Source organism: Elephas maximus, chromosome 10, assembly GCF_024166365.1.
Source record: "Elephas maximus indicus isolate mEleMax1 chromosome 10, mEleMax1 primary haplotype, whole genome shotgun sequence".
Taxonomy (NCBI): Eukaryota; Metazoa; Chordata; class Mammalia; order Proboscidea; family Elephantidae; genus Elephas; species Elephas maximus.
Window position 1 is genome coordinate 86,716,714 of NC_064828.1, and position 14,810 is coordinate 86,731,523.

Here is a 14,810-nt window from a genome sequence, read left to right on the forward strand (position 1 = left end):
CACACGAAGGGTCATCCAGTAAGGATCTAGGGAAAGATGGATATGTGGGTGGGGAAGAGACTATGGAGCAGAGAATAGTCAGAGATGAGGCAGGAAAGTTAGGCTGGACCCAGTATGTGAAAGTCTTACAGGTAGTCTGATCTCCTTTCTGTACACAAATGAGAGATTTTGAAGATTGATTCCATTTCCTGCTGGCTCTACCTTTAATACATTTCCAGAATTCAATCACTTCTCATTGCTTCCATCAACACCACCTTGACTTGAGCCACGGTGATGGTTAAGGCTGTGTGTCAACTTGTCTGGGCCATAATTCTCAGTGGTTTGGCAGTTACATAATGATGTAATCATCTTCCATGATGTGATCTGATATGCTCAAGCCATCACACTGTAAGGGGAGTCTCTTCAGGGGTGTGGCCTGCATCCAATATATACACAGACATTCTGGCAAAGCTCGCTTGCTCTGGATCCTGCATCTGGCTTGTCATCATCTGACTTCCAGTTCTTGGGACTTCAGCCAGCAACCTGTTGCATCATCTGCTGATCTTGGGATTCATCGGCCTCCATAGCCTGTGAGGCAGCAGCCTGCCATCTTACCTACTGATCTTGGATTTGTCAGCCTCTGCAGCCCATGAGCCAGCAGCCTATTGTCTGACCTGCCAATCTTGGGTTCGTCAGCCCTGCAGCTACGTGAGTCTGAAGCCACCAGCCTGATGCCTGACCCACAGACTTGGGACTTGCCAGCCTCTACAACCGAAGGAGCTATTTTCTTGAGATAAATTTCTCTCTATATATATACATATACTTCACCGGTTTTGCTTCTCTAGAGAACCAAGCCTGAGACAGCCACTGTCATCTCTTGTCTGATTTACTCTAATTGCTCTCCCTATGTTTACTCCCACTCCTCAAGAGTCTATTTTTAACACTGCAGCCAAAGTCATCCTTTTTAAACATAAGTTAGAGAATGTCTTTCCTCTGCTTGAAACCCAGCAATGTCTCCCCATATCTCAGAGTGACAAAATCCTGGCAACAGCCTTTATGGATTCCCCTGCTCCACCTCCCTCCCCATTCTTTCTGAACTCAACTACTAATCATTTTTACTTCATTCATTCTCCCCAACCACACTGACCTCTGGGCTAATGTATCACATGCGCTTCTGCCTTAGTGCCTTGGCTCTAGCTGTCCCCACTGCCTGGAACAATCTTTTCCCATACACCCACTTGATAAATTTCTACAGCTCCTTCAAATCTTGGTTCAAATACCACTTTCTCACTGAGGTCTATTTTCACTACAGCAATCTTCCCCCTTACTATCCTTCCTACCCATGCCTGCGTTCTAAACACCTTTACTCTGCTCTACTTTTTTTTTCCCACAGCACTTACCATATCCTAACTTATTTATTATGCTTATTTTCTGTGTTCCCTTCACAGACAGTAAGCTCCTGGAGAGCAGGAATCTTTTTTTGTCTACTGATGTAGCCCAAGTACCTAGAAGAGTACCTGGCACATATTAGGTGCTCAATAGAAACTGATACATTCTCATGGTCTGGAGCTGGTATCAGTCTCATTTAGTGCCCTGCCAGTTCCCTTCCACTGCAGCGCTTGCTTTTCCTTGTGTCCTGTCTGCTTGGCATCTATGGGTCTTTGCTTTGGACAACTGGTACCCCTGGTTTTTTTTTTTTTTTTGATGCCCTAAGTGTGTGCTTACCTTGCTTACTGGCTAATCCATCCCTGGTCTCAGCTTAGTTTAAGGTGGCCTCCAAGTCCCTATCTATTATGGGAGGCACTTATTTGCAGAACAATAGTTGCAAAGATCAGTGCCATTTGGCACAGTTTTATAGAGCTTGTCTGTGGAAAGAAAAGTAAAAACATATTTTCCCTTTCTTGTTAGCAACTGAAGAATAACTACTGCTTCAAACATGTTAAACCAAAATGAAAAACATGAGACACATTGAACTATTATGACACCTCATGTACAAAGCAAGGAGTAGAGGCTCCATCTAAGTACTTTTTCCCAAATATGGAAAAGGAACTCCATGTAAGTACATTTTCCCAAATACATCTTTAAGATAAAAACAAAAACCAAACCCCCTGCCGTCGAGTCGATTCCAACTCATGGTGACATTATAGGAGAGAGTAGAACTGCCCCACAGGGTTTCCAAGGAGCACTTGGTGGATCTGAACTGCTGACCTTTTGGTTAGCAGCCGTAGCTCTTAACCACTATGCCACCAGGGTTGCCATCTTTAAGGTACTCCTCCTCTAGAAACCAGAAAGTTTTTATCTCAATAATTTTTTGTAAAAAATGTTTCTAAAGCAAACTATATAATTTTCTGCAGGGAACAAAGCCTTTCCTTTAAGGCTCAGGATCATGATAATGACTGTCAATTATATTTTCTGGAAACCCAGGATGCCCGTAGTGGCTACAGGTCTACAGAACCATTTGCCTTTGTACCAAGTGGTCCCAGATTTCTAGGCTTTTTGAGCTATTTTGTCAGTTTTTCTTAACATTATGCTATCTGTTATCACTGATCAAAGTTGTCCTGTCCCTTAACTCCTCCAATAAGCAGCTACCACCTAATCTTCTTTTTAAGTCTAAGGTGAAGGTGTAATGCGAATCACAGCCATCATTATTAGAATTTTATGTCAATGTATGAAAATGAGGACCTGTCAACAGAATAAGGGGCATGGACTTTGTGACAGCTCTTTTGTTGTTGTTGTTAGGTGCCATTGAGTCAATTCTGACTCATAGCAACCATATGTAAACAGAACACTGCCTGGCCCTGCACTATCCTCACAATCACTGTTATGCTTGAGCCCACTGTTGCAGCTACTGTATCAATCTATCTTGTTCAAGGTCTTCCTCTTTTTCGCTGACCCTCTACTTTACCAAGCATGATATCCTTCTCTAGGGACTGATCCCGCCTGATAAGATGTCCAAAGTATGTGAGATGTAGTCTCACCATTCTTGCCTCTAAGGAACATTCTGGTTGTACTTCTTCCAAGACAGATTTGTTTGTTCTTCTGGCAGTCCACGGTACATCCAATATTCTTTGCCAACACCAGAACTCAAAGGCATCAGTTCTTCAGTCTTCCTTATTCATTGTCCAGCTTTTGCATGCATATGAGGTGAATGAAAACACCATGGCTTGGGTCAGGCACACCTTAGTCTTCAAAATGACACCTTTGCTTTTCAACAGTTTAAAGAGGTCTTTTGCAGCCGATCTGCCCAATGCAATGCATCTTTTGATTTCTTGCTGCTTCCATGGGTGTTGATTGTAGATCCAAGTAAAATGAAATCCCTGACATCAATCTTTTCTCCGCTTATCAGGATGTTGCTTATTGGTCCAGTTGTGAGGATTTTTGTTTCTTTATGTTGAGATGTCATCCATACTGAAGACTGTGTTCTTTGATTTTCATCAGTAAAGTGCTTCAAGTCCTCTTCACTTTTAGCAAACAGGGTTGTGTCATCTGAATAATGCAGGTTGTTAATGAGTCTTCCTCCAATCCTGAAGCCACGTTCTTCTTCATCTAGTCCAGCTTCTTGGATTATTTGCTCAGCATACAGATTGAATAGGTATGGTGAAAGGATACAAACCTGATGCACACCTTTCCTGACTTTAAACCACGCAGTATTCCCTTGTTCTGTTTGAACGAGTGCCTCTTGATGTATGTACAGGTTCCTCACGAGCATAATTAAGTGTTCTAGACAGCTGTTTTAGTGGCTCACAAAGCCCTTTCCACTTACTGTAAGCTCTCAGCTATAAACGAGAAAGCAGAATTTGCCAGAAATATGACCTATGGAAAAGTGGGGTATTACTTTATTTAAGTTACTTACCAATTTTTTTCTTTTCCTCCTGGACTTTCCACTTTGTCTCCTCCAACTGCTGCATCGGTTTTTCAATCTGTAGAAGATGGACACGGATAATCCTAAGAGCAAACCTCTGTTGTCACTATGCCTACCTTGGTTCAGTTATCTCTTTCTGTATTTCTGTTTTCAACCTGTTCAGGCTTTGGAAACCAGATCACCAAGCTCAACTGCTAACTTATCTGGTACCCTTGGGCTCTTTGTCCCTTCCACTTTGAAACTACAACCTCAGCTACTCTTACGACTCAAGTTGTTTATAAAATCAGCATCAGCAAAAGAAGGCAAGTCAGACTATGTCTAAAAGCTGGTACATATGTGTGTGTGAGCGTATTGAGGGTGGGTGGGTTGTGACTGAAGAGCTAATCCATAAGTAAAGCACAAACAATCTAGTTTGTACATTTTGTGAAGTCTTTTTTTGGCTGATAAGAACTCAATACCAGCTATGTGTTCCACGATGTGATCAATGAGTGGCCACTTACTATTACATATTACATAGTTTAAAAGGGACCAAGCTCTTCAAGCAGCAGATATTAGAAGGAAAAATCTGGCTACTATTTCAACAGAGCAATACTGTTATGACACTTCATAGCAGGGATACCTCACAAGCACACAGCCAATTTTGATTTAAATTCTGAAGAGTAGTACTCATAGTCAGAAAATCTCTTTAGGTATTTGAGTTTATACAGTTTTTCCTATTCCCCAAGAAAGAAAAAGTTAAACTTACCTATGCAGCATAAAGCTGAAGATTATACATTCAAGAGAGCGGTTGATCAAATTTATGAATTTGATTTATGCAACGTTATAAATTCTAACTATAGGGCTTCCAAGGCAAACATTTCCAAAAAGTTCTTCTTACACTTTGTTGACTACAAATTAAAATCTTCTCCAGATGTTCCCTTGAAATGGTATGAGAAATCCTATGAGAAATACTCTTAAGCATGCAAATTTAATATTTCTCTCTTCTTTTTTAAAAAGCACTTATATTGTGTGTGAAGTCCCTGCGTGGTGCAAATGGTTTGTGCTCAGCTATTAATTGAAAGGTTGGCAGTTTGAATCTACCCAGCAGTGCCTTAGAAGAAAGGCCTGGTGATCTACTCCTGTAAGATTGAAAAAAAGCCACTGAAAATCCTATCAGTGCAGCTCTACTCTGAAACACATGGGGTAACCATAAGTCAGAATAAACAGATGGCAACAAGTTTGTTTTGTTCTGATATTGTGTGTACACCAATGCACTGAACTCAAAACGAGACAATTCAAACTGGCATCTCTAAACCTCCCCCCTCTTTCTGCCCCCACACATGTTGTTATTGTTAGGTGTTATACAGTCAGTTTTGACTCATAACGACCCTATTACAACAGAACGAAACACTGCCCAGTCCTGCGCCATCCTCACAATCGTTATGCTTGAGCCTACTGTTGCAGCCACTGTGCCAATCCATCCCGTTGAATGTATTCCTCTTTTTCGCTGACCCTCTACTTTACCAAGCACAATGTCCTTCTCCAGGGCTACTGGTCCCTCCTGATAAACATGTCCAAAGTACATGAGACAAAGTCTCACCATCCCTGGTTCTAAGGAACATTCTGGCTGTACGTCTTCCAGGACAGACTAGTTCATTCTTCTGGCAGTCCGTGGTATATTCAATATTCTTTGAAACACTGTAATTCAAGGCATCAATTCTTCTTCAATCTTCCTTATTCATTGTCCAGCTTTCACATGCATATGAGGTGATTGAAAACACCACGGCTTGGGTCAGACGCACCTTAGTCTTTAAAGTGACATCTTTGTTTTTAACACTTTAAAGAGGTCTTGCAGCAGATTTTCCCAATGTAATGTGTCATTTGATTTCTTGACTGCTGCTTCCATAGGCTTTGACCGTGGATCCAAGTAAAATGAAATCCTTGACAACGTCAATCTTTTCTTTATCATGATGTTGCTTATTGGTCCAGTTGTGAGGATTTCTGTTTTCTTTATGTTGAGGTGTAATCCCTATTGATGGGTGTGGTCTTTGATCTTCATCAGTAAATGCTTCAAGTCCTCTTCACTTTCAGCAAACAAGGTTGTGTCATCTGCATATTGCAGGTTGTTAATAAGTCTTCCCCCAGTCCTGAAGCCACATTCTTCTTTATATAGTTCAGCTTTTTGGATTATTTGCTCAGCATACAGGTTGAATAAGTATGGTGAAAGGATACAACCCTGATGCACACCTTTCTTGACTTTAAACCACACAGTATTATTCCCTTGTTCTGTTTGAACAAGTGCCTCTTATCTATGCACAGCTTCCTCATGAGCACAATTAAGTGTTCTGGAATTCCCACACTTCACAGTGTTAGCCATAATTTGTTATGATCCACACACTCGAATGCTTTTGCATAGTTAATGAAACAGACGTAAACATCTTTCTGGTATTCTCTGCTTTCAGTCAAGATCCATCCGACATCAGCAATGATATCCCCAATTCCATGTCCTCTTCTGAATTTGGCTTGAATTTCTGGCAGTTCCCTGCTGATGTACTGCTGCAGCAGCTTTTGAATGATCTTCAGCAAAATTTTACTTGTGTGTGATATTAATTATTATTTTTCGATCATTTCCTCATTCTGTTGGATTACCTTTCTTTGGAATGGGTACAAACAGGGATTTCTTCCAGTCAGTTGGCCAGGTAGTTATCTTCCAAATTTCTTGGCACAGACACATACACACAAAAAAACAAAACAAAACGAGTTGCCCTCAACTTGATTCCGACTCATGGCAACCCCATGTGTGTCGGGGTAGAATTATGCTTGATAGAAGTTGCCAAGAGTCAGAATCAACTTGATGACCACTAACAGCAACAACAACAGAGTTTTAAACTGCTGCGTTTTTGGAAGTAGAATGCCAGGCCTTCCTTTCGAAGTGCCTCTGGGTGGATTCAAACCTCTAACTTTTTAGTTAGCAGCCGAGTGTATTAACTGTTTGCACTACCCAGGAGTTATAATACATACACACAGAGAGGACTAAATAGCTTCTCTTCCTAATTTTCTGTTTTTGTTAGTGGTACCACAAATCTCCTAATATCCAACTCAACTTCTTCATCACTTTTGAATTCTCTTCTCTCATGCCTTCTTTATTCCAATCTGTTGTCAAGTTCTGGTGATTCTCCCTTTGGAGTATCTTTACCATCTCTTCCTCTTCCTATTCTCATTGCTGCTATCTGAATTTAGACCCTATTACTTCAGCCTACCAGTCACCAGTTTCTATTCTCAAATCCATACACCAGCGTCTTCTTAAAATACTGTTTTCCTAAAAATCAAACACCTATGCTCATCTAAAGACTTCACCAAAAGAGTAAAAAGACCACCTACAGACTGGGAAAGAATTTTCAGCTATGACATCTCCGACCAGCACCTGATCTCTAAAATCTACATGATTCTGTCAAAACTCAACCACAAAAAGACAAACAACCCAATCAAGAAGTGGGCTAAGGATATGAACACACACTTCACTAAAGAAGATATTCAGGTAGCTAACAGATACATGAGAAAATGCTCTCGATCATTAGCCATTAGAGAAATGCAGGTTAAAACTACGATGAGATTCCATCTCACTCCAACAAGGCTGGCATTAATCAAAAAAACACAAAATAATAAATGTTGGAGAGGCTGCGGAGAGATTGGAACTCTTATACACTGCTGGTGGGAATGTAAAATGGTACAAACACTTTGGAAATCTATTTGGCGTTATCTTAAACAGTTAGAAATAGAACTACCATACAACCCAGAAATCCCACTCCGCGGAATATACCCTAGAGAAACAAGAGCCTTCACACAGATACATGCACACCCATGTTTATTGCAGCTCTGTTTACAATAGCAAAAAGCTGGAAGCAACCAAGGTGTCCATCTACGGATGAATGGGTAAATAAATTGTGGTATATTCACACAATGGAATACTACGCATCGGTAAGGAACAGTGACGAATCTGTCAAACATATCATAACATGGAGGAACCTGGAAGGCATTATGCTGAGTGAAATCAGTCAGAGGCAAAAGGACAAATATTGTATAAGAGCACTATTATAAGATCTTGAGAAATAGTATAAACTGAGAAGAACACATACTTTTGTGGTTACGAGGCGGGGAGGGAGGGAGGGAGGGAGAGGGTTTTTTACTGATTAATTAGCTGAAAAGAACTGCTTTAGGTGAAGGGAAGGACAACACTCAATACATGGAAGGTCAGCTCAACTGGACTGGACTGGACCAAAAGCAAAGAAGTTTCCGGGATAAACTGAATACTTCAAAGGTCAGCAGAGCAAGGGCGGGGGTTTGGGGACCATGGTTTAAGGGGACTTCTAAGTCAATTGGCAAAATAATTCTATTATGAAAACATTCTGCATCCCACTTTGAAATGTGGCGTCTGGGGTCTTAAAAGCTAACAAGCGGCCATCTAAGATGCATCAATTGGTCTCAACCCACCTGGAGCAAAGGAGAATGAAGAACACCAAGGTCACACGACAACTAAGAGCCCAAGAGACAGAGAGGGCCACATGAACCAGAGACCTACATCATCCTGAGACCAGAAGAACTAGTTGGTGCCCGGCCACAATCGATGACTGCCCTGACAGGGAGCACAATAGAGAACCCCTGAGGGAGCAGGAGATCAGTGGGATGCAGACCCCAAATTCTCATAAAAAGACCATACTTAATGGTCTGGAAGAGACTAGAGGAATCCCGGCGGTCATGGTCCCCAAACCTTCTGTTGGCACAGGACAGGAACCATCCCCGAAGACAATTCATCAGACATGAAAGGGACTGGACAGTGGGTAGGAGAGAGATGCTGATGAAGAGTGAGCTAATTATATCAGGTGGACACTTGAGACTGTGTTGGCATCTCCTGTCTGGAGGGGGGATGGGAGGATAGAGAGAGTTGGAGGCTGCCAAAGTTTTCAAGAAAGGAGAGACTGGAAGGGCTGACTCATTAGGGGGAGAGCAAGTGGGAGTAAGGAGTAAGATGTATATTAACTTATATGTGACAGACTGACTTGATTTGTAAACGTTCACTTGAAGCTCAATAAAAGTTAATAAAAAAAAAATACTGTTTTCATCATTTTCCTACTACATTGTAAACTGTATTACAGCAGGGACTGTATCTCATTCATCTTTGCACACTAATTACTGAGCACAAACTAGCATATAGTTTATGTTTAGTTAATCAATGTTCACTGAATGAATTAATGAATACACAAATCGTCACCACTCCCCCTTTCTTAAAACTTTCATCAATTTCCCACTGTCCACAACAGAGGTTACAAACCAAATACCCACAGGGCCAGGCAGGAAACATAAGTAAAGATGTGTTTAAAACAACAGGAAGTAGTGGGGACTACAGTAAACTGCAGAGCACCTGTCCCATCTGAACGGGCACCTGCTTGCTGATCCAACCGATTGCTGCATGATGGAATGTAGGCCCAGTATTGCCATATCTTCTAATTTTTCAAGATAAGCAGAAAGCACAGATTTCTATATAAAATCTGCTGGTTTTAAAATGGTGACAACTAACTCCATTAAAAAACAAACAAACAAACTTAAAACGCCACTATGCAGGCCAAATAAGCCACATCTATGGATCAAATCCAGCCCTTGAGCCACAAGCTGGTGACTCTGGTCTGCAGGATAAAAGACAAATTCCTTGCCTGATATTCTTGTGCTCTACTGCGATTTCCCAACATTCCTTTCCGGAGTTTTTTGCCCACTACTTCCACACAAGAACCCACTACTCTAGTCCAGAGGTTCTCAAACTTCAGCAAGCTTCAAAACCACCTGGTGGGCTTGTTAAAACAGATTGTTGGACCTCACCATCAGAATTTTTGATTCAGTAGGTTTCTGGTAGAGTCTGAGAATTTGCGTTTCTAGTAAGTTCCCAAATGATGCTGATGCTGCTAGTCTATGGACCACACTTGGCTCTAGTTAAACTACTCCTTGCCTCTTAAGCACACTCCGAATTTTGTTCACACTGTTCTATCTTCCCAAAAATCCTTTTCCCTTCCTTTCAGCCCACCTCTTTCTGTAAACTGCGCCTATGTCAGTATCTCAAAGCACTTCCTGTAGCACTTGGGCTCTATGACATCTGCCTCTTATCACCACTCCCTGATATTGTTTATTAAGTGTTTGTGTATAGATGCCAATGAAGTTGTACCGTCGTGGAGGTCAATGTCCAGGTCAGAGCCTTATATACCCGACTGCAAGCAATTTGAGGGCAGGGTCCTTGTCTTGTCCCTGACTCTAACCTTTAAGTTATCAGATACTAGAGATCCTGGTGTACAGATGGAGCCCACCAAACATTCCTTAAATGAATGAACATTTGATAGATCCATGACGTGAAAGTGCAGAGAAGTGGCCCTGAAAATCGGGTATACATTTTTCCTTACAACACTGACTTCTAGTCCAGTGCTCATAGCTTTAACAAGATGAACAACTAATAAAAGTGGGATTATTTTGCAAATAAAGTGCCAACAGGTAACAGAACAACTCCACACTGAATGCTACTAAAATCAATGGGACAAGAGAAAAATTATCATCATTTGGCAAAAAAAAACAGAGAATCCAATTCAGAAAAATAAACCCATAAGTACATTTAGAGCTTTCAGCTGACAGAGGTGTTACCTTACAACCAGACGCTTGGCTTACCTACCAGGATCATAATGATCTTGTTTGCACGAGGATTCGGCGAAGAAACTCTTTCATCCACATTTCTCTTTTGACCAGGGACTACACAAAATGGGCAGAAAAAGAATTACAGAGCCAAGTCAACAGAATACTATGTGACTTATTCCAGAAAGTTTAAAAATCACTAGTATTCTAAGCAATGAAACAAAACAAATTTATTCAGCTACATAATCCCTGAAATTTCATAGTAAAACTACCTATCAGAAATTAGGGAAGGAAATGCTACCACATGAACTGCTAAATAGCAACTTCCTATTCTGTGCCATAAGTTTTTTCTCACCAACAGATGACTGAATAATAACATCCAGTTCTTTGGTACAGAATGTGGCGATTCCAAACACCACAGATTCTAAAACCATTTCTACCACAGTATGATCTGGGCATTTCTCTTAGCCATACTCATACCACAGCAGTTTTATCTACAAAATTAAACATAGTCAATAAAGACATGTTATGTGATACAATAAAACAACTATGAAATATATGCAACCAAAGTGTTATCCATATATTAAGAAATAATCTTGTTACAGTCAAATTTTTATGTTTATAGATGAGTCTGTAGGCCTATGTTCAAGTTTTTCTGATTCTTGGACTGACTTTCATATTATAAAGTTTAGCAACCACATTTTAGAATGAATTCCTGTGGCAGAAGATGCCTTACTCTCTCTTTTCTCCAAGGTATATGGGGAGTATTTTCAGAATTTTAGAAAAACAAAATTAATCATTAACTTTATAGATTCCCTATCAAAGGTAACCCCTTCAGCGTATGGTGATTCCATTCATGGACCCACTGGAGTGTGACATACAAATAGAAATACAGTCAGAATAAGCTACGGTCATGGTAGCAGGCAGTATGTCTAAGAGATAATCTGCAGGGTTCATTAATAAGTCAGTATGATTCCACTAACTACAGAATTGGCAACCATATAAGCCAGGGTTAAAAAAAAAAAAAGAGAGGGGGGACAGCACAGAGGTCAAACAGCTCTGGAATGGGTGTAGGGATTAAGTTCTCCCTTAGAGAAGTGGAGAGGATCTATAATGAAGTTTAAAGAAAATTTCAAATTTATTTTGAAACAGTGGGTAACAGCAGCATGGGAGCTTCATTCAACCACACGTCACATAAGGATTCTACGACCTTGGCAGCCAGAATACCATAATGACTCAGTGTCACTGAATGAAAGCATAATCACAGAGCTCCGCCACTGAAATATGACAGCAATACTTTTTAATATATTCCTTTTCAGAGGTGTGCTCAGGCAAAATAAGGCAATAGCTTTCAACTTTACACAACTTCCAGAAAAAGGTGTTGAGCACGCATTATGTAGTTGTTGCTAGGTGCCTTCACGTCTGTTCTGACTCATGGCGACCCCATGTCCAACAGGACGGAACACTGCCCAGTCTAAGTCATCAACAAATAAAAACCCGGGACCAGTCCTGGGCGGCCAGTGTCGGTCACGAAGGACAGAATGGGGTCGAAGACCTGCCCACGCCTGTGAGGCCTCCTTCTGCCCCGCTGCAGCGGGCATCCCTTCTCCGCCAGCTCCTGGGCCGTGGGAGCCCCGGCTTCTGGACGCCAGTGAGCAATGCCCTTCGGAGTCTGGGACCTTCACAGCCAACCACCGCTCTCGGAAAGAAGTCAACCGCCTCAAGAAAAAAATTTTGGTCTGGGAAGTGTGCAGGATGCGCCATCCCTTATAAAATTAGCAAGAGTTGGAAGCCAGGGAAGGGAGAAGGAAACCAAGAGTCGGGGCAGCACCCGCCGTGCGCGGCTGAGGCAGAGCAATGGCCAGCATAAGCCAGCGCGGCCACGCTGGCTGCGGCGTGGAGCCAAGAGAGGACGCGCGCGCCGGGCGGACCGCTGGGAGCCAAGTGTCCCTGAGGCGAGAGCGCCTCGGCTGTCGCGACCCCCGAGACACCCAGTCCGCGGGACGCCGAAGCTGCCGTCGCCGCCGCCGGGTGCTGGTCCGCTCCCGCCTATCCACCCGACCGCCCTCGGACCGTCGGGCCGCTAGCTCAGCCCCGCCCTGGAGCAGTCTCAAGAGCTCCCGCTGTCACACTCACCGCGCTCGCGCCACTCCGGCGCGGCCGCCCACCGCCCCCGGCGCGACCTCCGCCCCGCCCCCTCGGCGCGACCTCCGCCCCGCCCCCTCGGCGCGACCTCCGCCCCGCCCCCTCGCGGAGCCCGGGCCGCGCGGCGGCGGAGCCACGTCAAGTGCGCGTGCGCTCTCCCCGCGCTGGCAACGGTCTGAGCGGGGCCGTCACCCGCCCGGCGTCCTGGTTTCCTTAGAGACGGAGCCGGGCCTAGGAGGCCGCGGAGCGGCGACAGCGGGGCGCCTGGAGAAGCCAAAATGCCGTTGAAGGGAAAGAAAAGGCAAGGCAAGGGCAAGGGCAAAGACAAGAAGTAAGCAGCCGCCACCATGGAGGCCCCTCTTCCTGCGCCCATCCTCTGGGGAGGCGGGGGCTGGCCAGGCGACGCCCTCCTGCCGTCTTTCTCGGGCGGGGACGGGGGGCCGCCTCTAGCTCTCTCTGTCTTTGAGAAGGACATTTTCCATTGCTCAGAAATTCCCAAAATACGTGCCAAATCGCATTGCTGTTGTCAACTGCAACACTCGAGTGTTCCAGTTTGGGGCCCTGAGGTAATTTAGACACAACCCTTGGCCTACGTGTAATGCTCTAATGGTGGAGGCAGATAAGTTCCCGAAGAATAGTGGTAACACAGGACAGAATGAAATAATAGGTGCTATTTTTTATTTTTTGTTTGGTGGATGTGAGTGGAGAAACAAAGAACTGGGGATGAAGAAGAAGGGCTAATTCTCACTCTGGAAGTGAAGATCAAGATAACATTTCTTGGGGTACTGGAGGTCCTCTAGCCCTGTGCTGTCCAATAGAGCAGCCAGAGCCATCTGTGGCTGTTACAGTAATTAAAATTAAAAATTTATTTCCTCAGCGTGCTGGCCATATTTCAAGTGCTCGACAGGCACATGTGATAGTGGCGACCGAATTTGGGTAGTGCTGATACAGAACATTTCCATCATCACAAAAAGTGCTATTGGCAGCCCTGCTCTATGCCGGTCGTTCTCAACTGCGGTGATTTTCGCTCCCAGGAGACATTTGGCAATGACCAGAGACAGTTTTAGTTGTCATGTCTGGGTGTGTGTGCTACTGGCAGCTAGTGCGTAGAGGCCAAGGGTGCTGTTAAACGTGTTAAACATCCTACAGTGCACAGAACATCCCCCCCCCCCCACCAAAGAATTATCAGTAGTGCCAGGGATGAGAAACCCTGCTCTAGACTATAAGCTTTTCTAGAATAGACACTAAGCATTATTCACTGTGTCTCCAGCACACATAGCAGAGAGCCCAGAACATAGCAGGTGGTTATATGTGAAGAATAAACAAAAATGTCTTGTGTGTGTATGTCAACTTGGATGTTTTCTTTCCTCCACAGAGACTGTGGTCTGGATTCATTCTGTCTTGCCCTAGCCTGAGATATCTCTGCTATAAATTTGAGAGGATCTTGAACATCTAGAGGACCTCTGGGTACTTGTAGTTCCTTGAGCTTTTTTCAGGGATCATTTTAGGTTCGAGGGTGAACCTAAAGAATTTGCCCAAATTGAGTAATTGTTGAGATTTCCCCAAACTGATCAGAACACTTGAAGTGGGTAATGCTCTAGCACCAACCCCTTGCTATCTTAGAATTGAGTCAGCTAGGTCGGAATGGGACTCCGTGGCAACGGGAACGGGTTAGGTTGTCACTAGCCCTCTTGGGTGACCCTGGTGGTTTCCTAGACACAGTGGAGTCATGTTGTTCAGCAACACCATGTATGGGACCACAGGGGAATCCTTACAACCTGTAATGTTTATGAAGTAACTTGTTTAAAAGAGTAATACATGCTCAACACAGAAAACATGCAAAGTCCCAAAGGAGAAATAAAAAATCCCCAGTAATCCCATCATCCAGAGACAACCACTATTATCATTTTGGGGTATTCTTTTTTTTCTTTATAAAATGGTAGCACACTGTGCATATTTTCTTGCAGCTCCCCCTGCCCCAGGAATTAATATAAGTACTTTAGTATGTTTTCTTATATAACTGCATAGTTAGTCTAGCATTTTTTTTCAAGTGCCAAGGGCTTATCTCATTCCTGGAGCTCACTAGCATATGTTTTCTATTTTTGACCATGTGTCTACTGTAAGCTGAGGAACGTTGAGATAACAGGACTCTTATTCCTCAGATTTTCCATGACCCATC

General features: G+C 43.3%; 2 protein-coding genes across 10 annotated transcripts in view; one reads left to right on the forward strand and one right to left on the reverse strand.

Annotated features, from left to right (window-relative positions):
• ENTPD5 (ectonucleoside triphosphate diphosphohydrolase 5 (inactive)) overlaps positions 1-12,681 on the reverse strand; it is a 52,923-nt gene extending 40,242 nt beyond the window's left edge. For 2 of the 8 annotated variants that reach the window (XM_049899052.1, XM_049899054.1), the window contains exons 1-2: positions 10,527-10,830; positions 3,833-3,899 (exon numbers count right to left, since the gene is read on the reverse strand). Coding sequence is in view for 4 of the 8 variants with exons in the window: in XM_049899048.1 (XP_049755005.1) it covers positions 10,527-10,603; positions 10,842-10,920 (156 nt within the window). In the remaining 4 variants the exon portion in view is untranslated. The other 6 variants (XM_049899050.1, XM_049899053.1, XM_049899051.1 and 3 more) reach the window with 6 other exon arrangements.
• Positions 12,682-12,732: 51 nt separating this feature from the next.
• The window catches only part of BBOF1 (basal body orientation factor 1), a 48,632-nt gene continuing 46,554 nt past the window's right edge, over positions 12,733-14,810 (forward strand). Inside the window, exon 1 of one of the 2 annotated variants that reach the window (XM_049899046.1) lies at positions 12,733-12,962. In XM_049899046.1, the coding sequence (XP_049755003.1) occupies positions 12,910-12,962 (53 nt within the window). In that variant the 5' untranslated portion in view covers positions 12,733-12,909. The remainder of the gene's footprint in view (positions 12,963-14,810) is intronic. The other variant, XM_049899047.1, reaches the window with a different exon arrangement.